Source organism: Uranotaenia lowii, chromosome 1, assembly GCF_029784155.1.
Source record: "Uranotaenia lowii strain MFRU-FL chromosome 1, ASM2978415v1, whole genome shotgun sequence".
NCBI classification, from domain to species: domain Eukaryota; kingdom Metazoa; phylum Arthropoda; class Insecta; order Diptera; family Culicidae; genus Uranotaenia; species Uranotaenia lowii.
This window is the reverse complement of record NC_073691.1, coordinates 124,724,946-124,739,756: the sequence shown is the minus strand read 5'-3', so window position 1 is coordinate 124,739,756 and position 14,811 is coordinate 124,724,946. Positions and strand designations below refer to the sequence as shown.

At 37.0% G+C, this 14,811-nt stretch overlaps 2 protein-coding genes across 5 annotated transcripts in view; both read right to left on the bottom strand.

Moving 5' to 3' along the window:
- The window catches only part of LOC129739802 (choline O-acetyltransferase), a 151,763-nt gene that overhangs the window by 75,168 nt on the left and 61,784 nt on the right, over positions 1 to 14,811 (bottom strand). The window lies entirely within an intron of this gene.
- The window catches only part of LOC129739803 (vesicular acetylcholine transporter), a 71,538-nt gene continuing 61,784 nt past the window's right edge, over positions 5,058 to 14,811 (bottom strand). Inside the window, exon 2 of the mRNA XM_055731326.1 lies at positions 5,058 to 12,953. Coding sequence (XP_055587301.1) covers positions 10,603 to 12,387 — 1,785 coding nt within the window. The 5' untranslated portion in view covers positions 12,388 to 12,953 and the 3' untranslated portion in view covers positions 5,058 to 10,602. The remainder of the gene's footprint in view (positions 12,954 to 14,811) is intronic.

Genomic DNA, 14,811 nt, shown 5'->3' with positions numbered 1-14,811 from the left:
TTTGCTTCAATACATATGCAAATTCACCTTAAAACATCAGTTTTAATATTCATTCAACTAATATACAGGAATTTTTGAGCCCATACTTACTTTTATCATAAATATTCAAAACTAATTGAAAAAAGTTCAATTTCCTAGTATAAAGCTCAAACCCCGTTTCAGCAATTATTGAAAAAATAGCAAATTTTGAAAAAAATTTTCTTATTTATTATTTTGTTCAACTTTTCGCCAATAATCTTTAACAAAAAACTTTTTAATAATTTTTTCTCACTTTTTTTGATTTTGAACCACTGTGTATCGGGCTAAATGACCCTACGGCCATTTGGCGAAATGGCTGACAAGACAACATATCTAATCAATGGATTTTGAGGGTAATACGCTTTGAACATAAGTCAAGAAAGAATTTCATGAATAAACAAACTAAAAAAAAATTTAAAAAATCATACAAGTTTTTGATACCTTTTGATGTAATATTTTGACTTTTAAAAATTATACGTAAAAAAGCTCAAAACGAAAAGTTTGGTGGATTTTGTTTCTTTTTCAAATGAACCTTAGAAGTATGTAAACAAATTTAAGCTTTTATGATGGTTTCATACTGATTGGAAAGTGGAATAAGACAGTGTTTTTGTATGCCCCCATCATGCTTGTAAAATGCCGCTATCCTAATATAACAGGTTAAATAGAATAAATTTATAATTTTTATCATTAAAACTTCGTATTTAAGCTCTAATTAACTCCATTAGAGAGAATTGAAGATCTCAAAAAGATTTGATAAATTTTTTCTTATGGATGAATTGCCTCCATAATACGGGAACTCTAACTTTTGATTCATTCTATATAATAATTAAATAAATAGGTTTTTATAAAACTTCAGCTTTGTCGTATGAAAGTTATCAGTTTCTAGCATATCCAATGAAATTATACGAAAAAAATTGCCAAAAAACAGAAATTTTGCCTAAAACATAAATAGGCGCATTTAGCCCGCACGGTTTGGGGTTCGGCAATTTTGACAACAGTTAAAATTAAATCGATTTCTCAAAAACCGAAGGAGATTTCAACATAAAAATTACTCCAATGTATAGAAAACAGATGTCTGCTCATGTGTATATAGTTTTTGTACACATATTCGATGAAATATTTGATTAAATCAGTATTCTGCTTAATAGGCGCATATAGCTCGCTTCTCTCCTATGCAATAAGGTTGCCGAAAAAAAATTCTGCGTTTTTGCGAAAAAAAATCTGACTTTCTGTGATTTTACCCAGAAATTCTGTGACGCTTTTCTATTATGGAAACAGCATAAAGGGCGAACACGAAATTATTGCGACACCGCCAATTTTCTTATAATGTTTAGAATCAAACCAACATTTCAGGGTAGTTTTATACATATATTTACTTTAAAAATCAAAAGAAAAATTAGTAGATGGAGCCTTGAGTACAAAATTGAACGCATTGTCGCTCGATGTCCTCCATCAAAGTCTTTACAGTGTCATCCGGTACCAGTTTTTCACCTTTTTCGTGTTCTTCTCGTCTTTGAATGTCTTCTTGCTTTTACGAAGTTCCCGCTATATTATTGCCCAGTACTGCTCATCCGGGCACAGTTCCGGACGGTTTGACAGGTTCATGTCCTGTGGAACAAAATGGACAGAAGTGGCCTCATACCACTCCCGGACAATTTTGAATAGTGGAGGAGATTCGTCGTGCTGCTGCAAGAACGGCAAAATGCGCTTCTCGAGGCACTCAGATTTGTAGATCTCGCCATTTACTGTGCCCTTTGTCACGAAAGGCTCACTCCTCAGTCAGCTAGAGCAGATTGCCAAACGAGATATTTGGAGGCGAGCTTCGACATTTTTTTCTTCTTAAATTTATCGTCCACATCGAATTTGCTCTTGCCGGTGAAAAACTCCAACTGGATCTCAAACGTTGAACTTTATCGCCGGTGTCATCAAAAGGCGCTAGAAATCGAGATTCGGGAACGTAAGTGGAGATGGATTGGGCACACACTGCGAAGAGATGAAAACGAGATTTGCAGAGAGACGCTTGACTGGAATCCAGATGGGCATCGAAGAAGAGGCAGGCCCAAAAGCTCGTGGCGGCGAAGTCTAGCCGTTGAAATCCGCACAGTTGACGAGAACCTTGGCTGGCAGCAAGTGAAGACGCTGGCTCCGGATCGCCAGCAGTGGAGATCTTTTATCTCAGCCCTATGCGTCGGTCAATCGGCGCCGGACCCTTAGGTAGGTAGGTAGGTGAAAAAGTCCAACCCTGGAATTTGCCTAAAATCGGCTTTTATATACGTTTCTTCGTCCATCACACAGCAGCCATATTTTCTCGTAGAGCGTCCGTGCCCGAGTTTTAGCCGTCGATTGTTGTCACTCATCGCGATTTGTTCTCTACCTTGTATGTATGTAGTCCAGCTCTCTTCTTTGCATTCTGGACGTAGCTCTGCGACATGCCGATCTTTTTAAGCCAAATCACGGCTTGAGACGTTGAGATTTGCTTTATCATCCGCTTCACCTTTCCCTCCGTCTTTTTGTTCTCCAGTCCCGGTTTCCTTCCAGCTCCTTTGCCGTGGTTCAACGTCAACTGCTCCTGGAACCGCTTCAACACTCTGGAGACGGTTGAATGGTGAATGTTCAATATTTTTTCCAACTGCCGGTGCGACAGGTCAGAAAATTCCAGGTGTTTGGAAAGAATTTGTTTTCTTGACTTACGTTGGTTCACCTCTATTTTCGTTGAATCGAAAAACACGACTTCGAGTTTGACAGCATGTAAACCATTTACATGAATGAGAAAGTGTGTAAAATTTGGTTGATTTTTACACAATGGTAAAAAAGTTATGCCCTGTTGAATGTGTCGCAATAATTTCGTGTTCGCCCTTTACTTTTTTTTGAAGAGTCGTAAAAATATGAGTCCATTTTAAATTTCATTTAAGAAAAATCAATTAACATTACCAATGATGATTTTCCAAAACAAAGCAAGATATCCAAAATTTATGTTGACCTAAAATTTTTGATTTTGGAAATACGTACAAAATTTTAAAAACAATCCATGAATATCTCCAAAATTTTGTGTTCTGTGACATAGATTCTGTGATGAAAATTTGCTCAAAATTCTGTGAAATTATAGCTTTTTCTGTGATTTCGGCTACCTTGGTATGTAACTCGTTGTCCAACCTAATTTTAGCAACTTGCTCCATAAATAACTATTAATATCTTTATTTGAAAATTTCAGTTTGTGTACAAACCTCGTTAAACGAAACTCAATAAATCCCATCGCTATTGATGATGGCTTCTTTAAGAACAATCGACTTCAACGTGAAATTTTACAAATGGGGCTGCTGGATAAGCAAGTGGGAACAAAGCCGTTAGTTGGTGTGTAATTTGAGTACCCGACGAGCCTCTCCGTCAAGTGCGGGCATGTGTAAGAGAATCTTTTTCGAAATAAGATCTGCTGTGAAATGCAACTAGAAAAATGAATTCGGCGAAAATTCGCCCCTCGTTTTTTCTGTAATTGTGAGAACGAACCTGTACTGGGTGAAAAAGAAAAAAAAACTCAATGAAGGAAATCCACTTGAACGCATGAAGGAGAACTTCAGACATACCGGAAACGCTTGGTTGTTTCTAAGGTTGGGAGTGAGAAGTGGGTTAGGATTGTTTTACCACTTAGTGTTCCCTTTGTAACAAAAATTCGATGGATAGACTGAAGGTTAAATGAGAACAGCTTTAAATTATATTCCAGAATAAAAGGAGTTGTGCGTAGTGAGGTGTTCGGGAACCACCGAAACCGATAGTTTCTTTTTATCGAATTGTCAACATGCGGAGTATGTTGATCAGTAATGTATTTAAAAAGGACCGAGTAATTGTAAATTATGCGATGTGGCAATCTTCAATATAGGACAATCTGTCAATATGTACAACAGACTGAGTCGATTTGGGGTCATTTTTGAATTTCTAAAACCCTGGGGTCTAAAAAGCTTCGTATTGGTCCAAAACTCATCCATGGTTTTTTTAAAAAGAATTTTTAAGTAACGGTTTACATGAGTATATTTGAACTTTTGGGTTTAAATGGGAAAATTGCATATTTTGTATTTCTGTAGAACCGAACAAGCTGATGGTTTTTGTGCCAATTTATGAAATTCCTAAAGGAAATTTTCCGCTGAACAAGTTTGTCGAAAACTTCGTATTTTATTATACAAAAAAGTTATTAGGTGTTGAATGGGGAATGTCTTTTCGCATTGATAAACAATAAACTCAATGGACATCACTGCAGGGTGCCTAACGAGGTATTGCGTTACTACTTTTCATGCAATACTACATCATTTTAAATTATCACGAAACCAGCTAGATTACCCGCATAAATGAAGCGGATTGTCTGAAGTTTTAAATTTCAGGATAATTTCACATTACAATTCGTCATTGTCACTTATTTTAAAACATAATCAAGCACAATTTAGTTTACTTACTTTGATCATTATCCAATTAAATTTGAACATAAACTTTTAAAACGACAGTTTCCAATATAAACTATCCTTAAAACAATCCCCCTTATTCTGCGCCGCGCGTGAGGTGACGATAGTCGAATCACCCTAGTCATCCGATTCCAGTAGTCGCTTTAGGTGAGAAACGTCTTTTAGAATGAACTTCTTGCTTTCTTATCCTAATCTAGTAGTCAGCTGGGCATGAACCTCTGTCACATCGGTTTCGGGAATAAGGTGACAAGACTCACGTGACTCCGACTCGACTCGACTATCGTCATCTAACGCGCGGCGCAGAATAAGGGGGAATATTTTTCGTTGAGTGTAGCAATATATGCTATTTTTGTAAGTTTTATTCAATCATTTGATCTAGTTTATTAGATTGAATAATTTTGTTGTTTCTGTGATAAACCTTCTTAAATGTTTGCTGGGCATGCTCTTGTTGTTTTCAAACAGAAGAGTTTGTGTACCATTGACGACAGTATATGTTCTATAAACTTTTGAAATGACTTTTAAAAATTCAAACAAATATAAGGAATGATCTTGAGGAATATTTTCGAAGGAAGATATCTTTTGCAGTCGCTAGATGTGTTGAACTAAACCTTTATTCGTCTATATATTTCAACATTGTTCATTTCATATCAGCCTGTAATGCCGTTTCGTTTCATACCTTCTGCTTCCTGCTTTTTGCTAACATGTAAATGTCTTTCTCCACGATACGTGAGTGGTTCGCTCTCTTCGCTCGCCTTCCGTTTTTCGATTATCGCAAACAGCTTTTCCACCAATCAATGGGACTTTTTTTGTTTGTTTGTTTTATGCTTGTTTCACTTTAATACTTTGTCTTATTCGTTTCAATAGGGATAATACGTTATTAATACAACTATAACTGTTTGTTTTTTTTCCTTTTTGTTATTTTTCTGTTCATTCATGTAAAGTTTACTCGTTTTATTCATTCGATCCGTTATGAGGGAACAGCTGATTTTTTTTATTTATTCTATGATATATAGTATGATACTTTTTTTTACTTCACTTTCAGCATGTTTCACTGTGTTGTTTCTGTCTATTGTGTAGAGGTGAAACATAACTAGTAGAATAATACCCTCTGATGATTTATAGTTTTTGCCTGCGATTGTAGTTTTTGTATATAATTTTTTTTGATAATTTATCTTTCTATTAAATATAAGTTCCATTTGAGTTCTAATGTGCTTTCCTGCTCAATGTGATGGTTAAAATATATATTCATGTGATTATGTGTTGTTTGTTTATCCATTTCTTCGGATGTTTAATTGCAATGAGTTGGGAGCAAGGGTGGGATACCATTGTTGAGTTAATGTTTCTTTATTCATTGTGGTAAATAAGAGCATGTACAAGTTTTATCTTATTTTTTTTGTTTTTCATTTATGCCAGCAGTCATCAGCGAATTCAGAAATAGTATTTAAAGCTTTTTCGGTTCAAAATCATTATTTATTCCCAAATATAATTGCAACTAAGTTCATAACATTTCGTTCGTATAATTGAAACTGGCATGGCAGCCGTCGGAATTTCGGAGTCTCGAAACGAAGTTAAAGCCTCGTCCACACTTGGCAACTTGAACAATTGAACTGCGATTTCGGTTTCTGAGATTGGTTTACGTTTACATTTTGAACTAGACGAAGAGATGCATGTCGCAAGTCTCCCGACAAGTTTGGGAGACTTTCAGCAACCAAAATGTAAACATAAGTAAGTCTCATCTACCGAAATCGCAGTTTAAGTTGCCGAGTATGAACGAAGCTGAACATGTTTGCTTATTTCCGTTGTTCAGCGCCATCAGTTTTTAATTCGAGTTGGCCCAGTAAAATGATAGCAACATGTGTTAACTAGATTGATTTGAAAGAAAAAATCATCTAACATATTCTATAGACGCTCGTTTTACTTAACAAAATGATCAGTACGCTTACTATGATTAACACAGTTATAATCTACACGTTATACCAGTAATTTTTTTTCAGTGTTTTCAATAATATTACACGGGCCGGCACCTTAAGTAGTAGATTTTGTTTTTTTTTTCAGCAAATCTATATGTACACATTGGATTTGGGAACTAAGTTATTGCTAGCGGTATTTCGGGTTACAATTGTGAACATTCATATTGAGAAGAAAGGAAAAGTAAACATAAACGGATATTCCTATGTATAAAATAAAGTACCTATAAAATATTAATTCCTTAGCTAACCTTATTTTGTTCAATTAATGAGAGAATTTGAAAAACGATAAAATTAATTTATTCTCAACGGGAAAATAAAACATTGTAGGTCAATTTTTGATTAAATGTTCATTTAGATTTCACAGTTAGGGAATAATTTAACGTCAGATTAGATAGGTATATAGTAAGTTAGTTGCATCATAACGTTAGAGTTTTGAAAACATGTGTGTGAGGGAGAGTGTTAGTGAGTGAGAGGAATGAGACTTTATCATACGATTCAGTGTAGACGTGGACGTTGTAGCACAGTTTAAGGGGCATCAATATGCGTATAAGTATTTTTAGTTGTGTCATGCTTCTTTGATCATTAGTTCAGGAATTTATTATTTTAGTTTGTGGGAACGGAATGGAATCTAACGCGAAAATTATTTTCCTGCAAACGTGTTTGATGGAATTCGAATGACGAATGAATGTTTACCTACATGATTCTATTTATAGTGTTTGAATGTTCGCTTACAGTCTAGAATTGAATTGCATACTAACAAGTGTCGTTTTATTTTTTCTACATCTACTCGTAAGTTAAATTTGAATAGCGTTTTTTTTCTAAGTTCAGTGTTACAATTTTCACCTACATGTTTGGAAAATTCGCAATACAACACATTCAACAGTACATTTATACAATCGTTTTCTTTTTGTTTTTTCTTCAAAGCATTAATAATGCTTTCTTTAAAATGGTGGAATATTTAGTGTATTCAATAAATCAGCGTAGTACTGAAATCACTTGAAAATATACAATTTTTCAAACTACCATACGAACAAAATTTCAAGAAATTTTGTATGTAACCTGATTCTGAGAAATAATGTCAAAAATGCATTGAAAACTTTAATCATGCAGAATTAAATTATTTCTAAAATTTTAAATTGGAGTTATTAGACCCAACAATTTCGGTAACTGCAGTAGGTTAACTTACTCTCGCGTCAAGATGATTGTTGTTGCCATCCGGGCAGATGATTTATCTCTTATCATGATGATCAATGCCTGCTATGATTTAAAAAAAAAATACCTGATTTGGAAAAAAACGTCTACTTTGTTTTTCTTACACCTTTCATAAGTTCGATGAAAAAAAAAAATGTTTCAGAAATTAACAAAACATACTTTCTAATGCTTTGCTGTGTGTTTATTTTCTCTTTGATAATTCGATTTTACTCTTTAATATCGTTGATGGTGCTTACAAATTTTGGATTTCATAATTTGTCTCATTTTTGTTTTCAGTAAGAATACAGTTTCTTATTATTGCTTTCATTTAGTTAATTTCTCTGTTCGTTTTCTACCATGTTTGATTTGTTGTCCCCATGTCAACATTTTTGTGTTTGGGGTTGTTGTTCTATCTAAATTTAGCTTGTTTTTTTTTTACTTTCCATGACTGCGGATGCATTATACTACATATGACCGATTGTGGGATCCTTTTTGTGCGATTCTTCTATTGGATACATTCTTATCCGATTCCTTATCTCACAATTTCGGATTTTAGTTACGCTCCCGAGTCATGTTTGATTTTTCTTTGTCATTATATTTGGATTTGTTTGAATTGAATTGATACGAAGGGACGATTTTATTTTTACAGTAACTTAACTACGCCGTGTAAAGCGTTTGTTGTACTAAAACAAAATTTAAATATACATATACTTATATACATAGCATTGTTTCTTTTTCATTCTCTTATGCAACAATATAACAGCGTTCATAAATTCAGTTCAAATAGTTTAAACAACTTTCTTTAAGAGCTTATGTGAAATTATTCGACTTTTTTTATGAGTTGTTTTTTTGTAAATGTAATGTCACAAGTGATCTACTTTAACGGCGAACGGTGAAATGTATCGTGATATATACAAAAGATTGGACTAATCTGATCCGCTTTAAAGCAACTTTTTTCGATTTATTTTCCATACTGCTGTGTTACAAATCAAAAAAGTCTGACAAAACTACACGTTAAAAAAGTAAATGTTAAAAAATTCTACAAACTGAAGTTGGCAGAATCAGAATGTAAATCGATGAATTTTCAGATATATCGGTAGAATCACGGTACAAATTGCCAAAGTAAATAATTTCATCCCTTTAAAAATTTGGGATCGGTTTAATTTTTTTTACTGGATCTGATCGCTAACTTTTCTACTGGTATGTATAGTTGATATGACTGTGATATTTTGTTAGAATTTGGTGTCTCGTCGTTCTTCAATCTCGATTCCCTATTGATAAACATAATTAGTCTGTCTTTTGTTTTTTTATGGTGCTTAATTTTAAAATGCTCGATAACTGAGACTGCTACAGAACGGATTAAATTACAATGAAAAAAGTACTATTTGCTTCTGTACTTAGATGAATACAATATCGGAATTCCAGAGTATATCGTATTCGAAAACATACAACACACATAGTCAAAAGCATGCGAGCACTGGATTTTTTTATCGCCAAAGACGCTGCAGATAGCTATTTTAATTGATATCATTAGAGATTTTTGTTTTTTTTTGTTTTTCCGTTTCATATAGAACGAGCGAACGGACGAACGATTGTTAGAACCAAACACTGTCAAAAAGAGGCATTTACATACATATACAACTACGCACGAAAACTGTTTTTTTTTCTTTGAATTTCGCTCGTGAAGTTGAGTCTACAGGACCATATTAATCAACCAGGTAAAGTTTTTATTCGATTTGATAAAAATAGACTAGAATATTTTCACGGGAACAATAATTTTCTAATAAGAAAAATTAGATGACGATTTTTTTTCTAAATCTTTTCCTTTGATTTAGGGCATAGTAGAATTTGAAAAAATAAACTTTTCAAGAGGGACACTCTTGTGAGGCCCCCGAAAATAATATACACCCTGTTTAAATCCATTTTATTCATGGAAAAAGTCAATAATCAGACACATTGTTTATAGGTCCTGTAGAGTCAACTTCACTCTAATTTTCATAATCTCGTAGTTTGGTTTTCCGAAAGTTTCCTGTACTTAATTGATATAAGCTTGACCTAAGCTTAGATTGATACGAACCAACGAACGACCACTGATCGCGACCGCAGCGCTGCTTCAACAAGTATACCTAAGTCTAAATACATGTTTGTAGTTACAATATGCCTTGTCGGTATGACTAGATTAACTCTAAAAGTAATTTTTTATATAATATCACTTTGGTAATTCAGGCGAGCCGGAGCTCTGATATGTATCGTTACCTTGGTTGTGTCTTATGTTAAAATAACGAGTGGTTGCATCCCATCGAAAAGCACTTGAGAGAGAGTGACCTGATAAATGGTTTCTCACCAAGCCGGTTCGAAGGACCAACCTAAACCAAATCCAAACAACTCATATGCCAACGGAAGCTGTCCTGAGCTCCACCTCTCCACACCTAGATAGAACGTTTAAACTTGGTTTGATATGTCTACGATGTCGATGTGGATCAGTAAAAGCGAACCAGCTTCGATGGCTTCTTACCTAGATGGTCTTACTGGCTAGTGTTTTTTTCTGTCAGCGTTGTGTTTGCTATATGTATAATACGCCTTAAATAGTTTCGTCTATACCTCTGTTATACGCTTTATTTAGTCTGGCCGTTTCTGCCTTCGTACGATTCAACTACGCTACAAATGTGATGACAGGAGAAGCTTGTACATAATTGCAATTTCAACACTTAGTGGCCATACAGTATTCGCCATTTCATAAACTTACTCAACGGATTTAACTGGGATCTTTAAATCGCCATAACGTAACCTTTTTTTTTTTCTCTTGCTTGCATCAGTTTAGAACTGTTTCTAGAACATACTGAGTCCTTTTCACTTTCATTCATTGCCCTATCCTACTTCATGTACAAGAAACAATAACAGTAAACAGAAAGGAACAGGTCATACGAGTGTGTAAACACTGAACAAAACACGTTTCGTTGCACAGCACAAACATTTTAAAACCCTTGTCTAAATGGATTCGAGATCCGTGGCTGCGATGGTGCTTGTTGTTGTTGTTGCTGTTGAGGCGGCGGTTGCGCTTGTTGCTGTTGTCGGAATGGATTAGCCACCTGAGGCTGCTGTGGAAGATGTCTCGACTGTTGCTGCTGCTGCTGTTGTTGTTGTTGTTGATAAACTCCGCCTTGTTCTTGATATCCAGGTTGATAGTTTTGGTAGCCGCCTTGTTGTTGATATTGCTGTTGATCGTAGCTTCCATTCTGTGAGTATCCCTGATCGATGTCGGTGTCTTGCTGTTGCTGATATCCACTGTCGTCCTGCTGTCGGCCATAATCTAGATGGTTCTTGTATTCCGATCCTACGACTTGTTGGTCCTGCATGGCATACGTTTGGTATTCCTTGGTCGGCGGATCACCCATCAGAATGTTTGCTTCATTTTCAAAGGTTTTGAAGTCGTAGATGTTGCGCAGATAGCTTAGTACTGGTGCATACAACAAGTTTGAGAAAGCAATCAGGAAGTTGAGAGCAGTAAATCCAATTGCTTCAACGACACCGCCTGCTATGATGGGACCGACTGCGTATGCGATTGAGTAAGATATATCAGCGATGGCGTAGATACTACCGTAGACGGATACATATCGAATATCTACCAGATATCCAAGCATGGGAAGCAGAGCAGTATCGATCAATGCGATTCCGAAGCAAATGCCACAGATGGGTAACATCAGGAAAATGTACGACGGGCTGAACGGTATGATGAAGCAACACAGTCCTTCTAGAGCGAGACCTCCAGCAGCCATTAACCATTGCTTGTGGGGATATAAACGGGCCATTTTTACAGTTATAACCACGCCAAAGACGTGCGGGAAGAATGCTGGCAGCCACACCATGCCAATCTTCCAGTTATCATTCGTCAGATTGTCTTCCATCCACAGGGAAATCGTTGGTTCCAGGAAAGCCAAAGCCACGTTCGACATCGTGAGAGCACCTGCGCATACAGCAATATATGGATCCAGAAGCAATTTCCAAATGGGTACGGTGTCTTGTTTTGTGTCCTGTCGTTCAGCGAATGCTTCCTTGACAGGTTTCATCACCAACAGTAGCATAAAACCATCCATTAACGAAACCAGTGCCAGAATGATGAATGGCATTTCTTTGCCCGCAAACTGGTAGAGGGCTCCTCCGAAGGGTGGTGCCACCAAACATCCGAAACTAATGAATGCAAGGGCAATACCCAGAGCCTTTGTTCGTTCGGATTCTTCTGTGAACCTGTCGGCGATCATGGCTAAACCGGAAGTGTCTGCAAATGCTGAACCTACTCCCTGTAGCGATCGGGCGAAGAACAGCATGCTGTAGCTCCGACCACAGGCGAACACCATCGTCGAGAAGAACATGATTATCAGCCCTACCATCATGGGAAGATCATATCCGATGCGATCAATTAGGGCTCCAGAGAACGGATTCACCATCAGCTGGACGATGGCTTTCGAGGCAAACAAAACACCGGTGGCCGAGTCTTCGCCATGGTGCACATGAGCATGTGGAGTGAAAACCGTAGTCGGGGCGCTCGCATTGACTGGCTCTTCCGGACCCCAGGTTCCTATATACCGCAGATAGTCGGGGATAATCGGCACGATCACCATGTAAAGCATGTTATCCAATAGCAGGGCAATCGAAACGATCACCAGAATCAGCTTCCGCTGCGAAGTTGGTTCCTTCACCTTGGTCCAGAAGATCTCCTTCACCTCGCTCGGTTCGAGATTGATAATCGGTAGTGGTGCCATTTTGCTTTTTTCGGATCTTTTCCCCACCGGATGATGCTTGTATTTTAATAACTCTCTAGATCGAGATCACTATCAGTTCTCAGTCCGCCGAAAGTTGTAACCTTCCCAAATTTGAAACTGAAGATATCTTCCCGTGCAGATATGGTTCTCGCGTTTTTTTTGTTTTTTTTTTTTGGATGCCAACCAGCAAACCCTCGGTGGTCTAGCTGGTGGCGATAAGTTGTTGTATCACGTTGATGCACCTTTCCAAGTAAGGCATCGTTCTGGGTCGCCTCCGCCGTCGTCGTCAATAACGCCGCCTGTTCCTCAACGGCGTCTCATTCGGCGATTCCGTCGTTCGGTGATTGTTATTATTGAAGATTTGTACAGCTGCAGTTGTTGTTGCTGTTAATGGTGTTGCTGCTGATGACGCCGTTCTCGTTGTGGGTGACCATGTGCGTGCGCTCTCTGATGCTGCTGCTGGCGATGCTGATCGTGGAGAATTAGAGCGGCAGTGGCGTCTTGCGAAGAAGCGTCCCTTCACTTTAGTTTTTTGCCTTCACAGTCTCCAAGTCCAAGATGGCAACCTTGAGAACACAGAAACAAGATGCTTTAGTCAGTTGGGAAGTGAAGTGAGTGTATGCTTTTATTTTTTTTTGTTTGTTATTGCAAACTTTAGAACACTTGAAGGGGTTCAACTTAAAAGAAGGCTGGGGTCAAATGGCAAATTGGAGTGGCAAAAAAATAATGCTGCTTAACTTAAAAGGCGAAAGGATCTCCCGCGTGTTTTTAAGTGAGCTTCAATTTCCGGAAACGTTCCATCGAATCGAATGGTAATGATTTTGATATACATCAAAGTACAACTATTTACATGTGCTCGCAATCATCGCATCTTCAAAGGCTATAATTATTTTATGATTGAAATGTAAGGTTTTTTCTTCTGTCTCATTGTTTCTGTGCTCGTCAAGGATGCTTCCTCTTGGAAATGTCGACAAATATGATTCACAAATTTAAACTCATCGAGTGCCAAACAACACATTGACTACAAACAGTGACTATAAATAACACATATGTACTTATGGGGGTAGCTAATGTTCGAATTATCGTCGGAAATGACTAAACGGAACGAAAAACTACACAATGATGATAACTGAATGCGTAAACAAAAAAAAACATGGCAAACCCCAAACCGACTACACTAATCAAGGGACTCGGAGGCAATTAATCAACGGAGCAATTATCATCGAAAAAGTTTGAAGAAATCCACCACCATGGCGCCACACGTTTTTAAAAGTTTGCCAACATGGGTTGGCGCGGGTAATTGTAGGCCATTTTCGGTTGCACCGATCGATCGCTCGCTCGGTCAAGGTGATCGTTAACGGTCAGCGGGAAGTGCGCTATAGACCGACAGACCTGGGTGACGATCAATCGATTTGAGAAGATGAAGACCCGAGACGGATGGCATATGTTGGTTTGTCTGTTTTGTGGATTGCAAAAAAAATACAGTTTTCATCTTGCCAGTAGTTTACCGGTAAAAAAAACTCATACATTTCAATCACGATACTTGAGAGGCTTTTGATGCGATAATAAATCAATTAGTAGCACTTTGTAATTTGTTTGTTGTCAAAAGAATAACAACTCGCTAAAATGTAGTCATTTGAGAAATGGTGCATAAATTATGCTAGATTCGGTTCTTCAGTAACATACTCTAGATTCATAAGCAGCGAGGAATTTATGTTTTATTCGTGACACTTTACCATCCTTGTGATATTCGTGAGTTATAAATTTTATGCATTTTCGTACTATAATGATTGTTTTTCAAAACGAAGTTTGGTTTTCAAAAGTTCAAAACCAAGTTGACTCTATGAGGCCGAAAACTTTTCCCCTTTTTTGCCAATAAAATCTATGTTCCGAGATTTTAATCGCCGTTATAGTTTGTTATTAAAATATGTTTAAGGCTTTTTGGCCAGATGAGCTCTAAGTAAAAATTTAATGAAACAATTTAAACGAAAAGTTGGAAAGACCAAGTTTGCTTTTGTAGAAGAAGATAATGGTGTTGAAAATGTAGTCATGTGCTTGAGGAAGCGCCAAATCGGTCGGTCAAACCTTTGCTCCTGTGTAAAGAAGAGGCAAATATATGGCGCTTACTGGAAAATTCTCTGGCTACAACTTTGCTGAAGACGGTAAAGCGGTCAGAGCTACGAAAAAAAAGAGTTAAAACGCCTTAAACAGAGCTTTATTTTTTTATGAATAGGAACTAGCAACACTGACAGATTTTCCGTCCAATTTTCAGAAATTTTTCGTTTCTTCGGAACAATTCTTGTGAACCATGTTATGCTCACCCGAAAAGAGGAAATGCGATTTTGCAGTAAATAAAATTTAAAGTGTGTGAAATGAAATAAAATGCCACTTGACGATAATTATGCCAAACTAAGGAAAACTCCA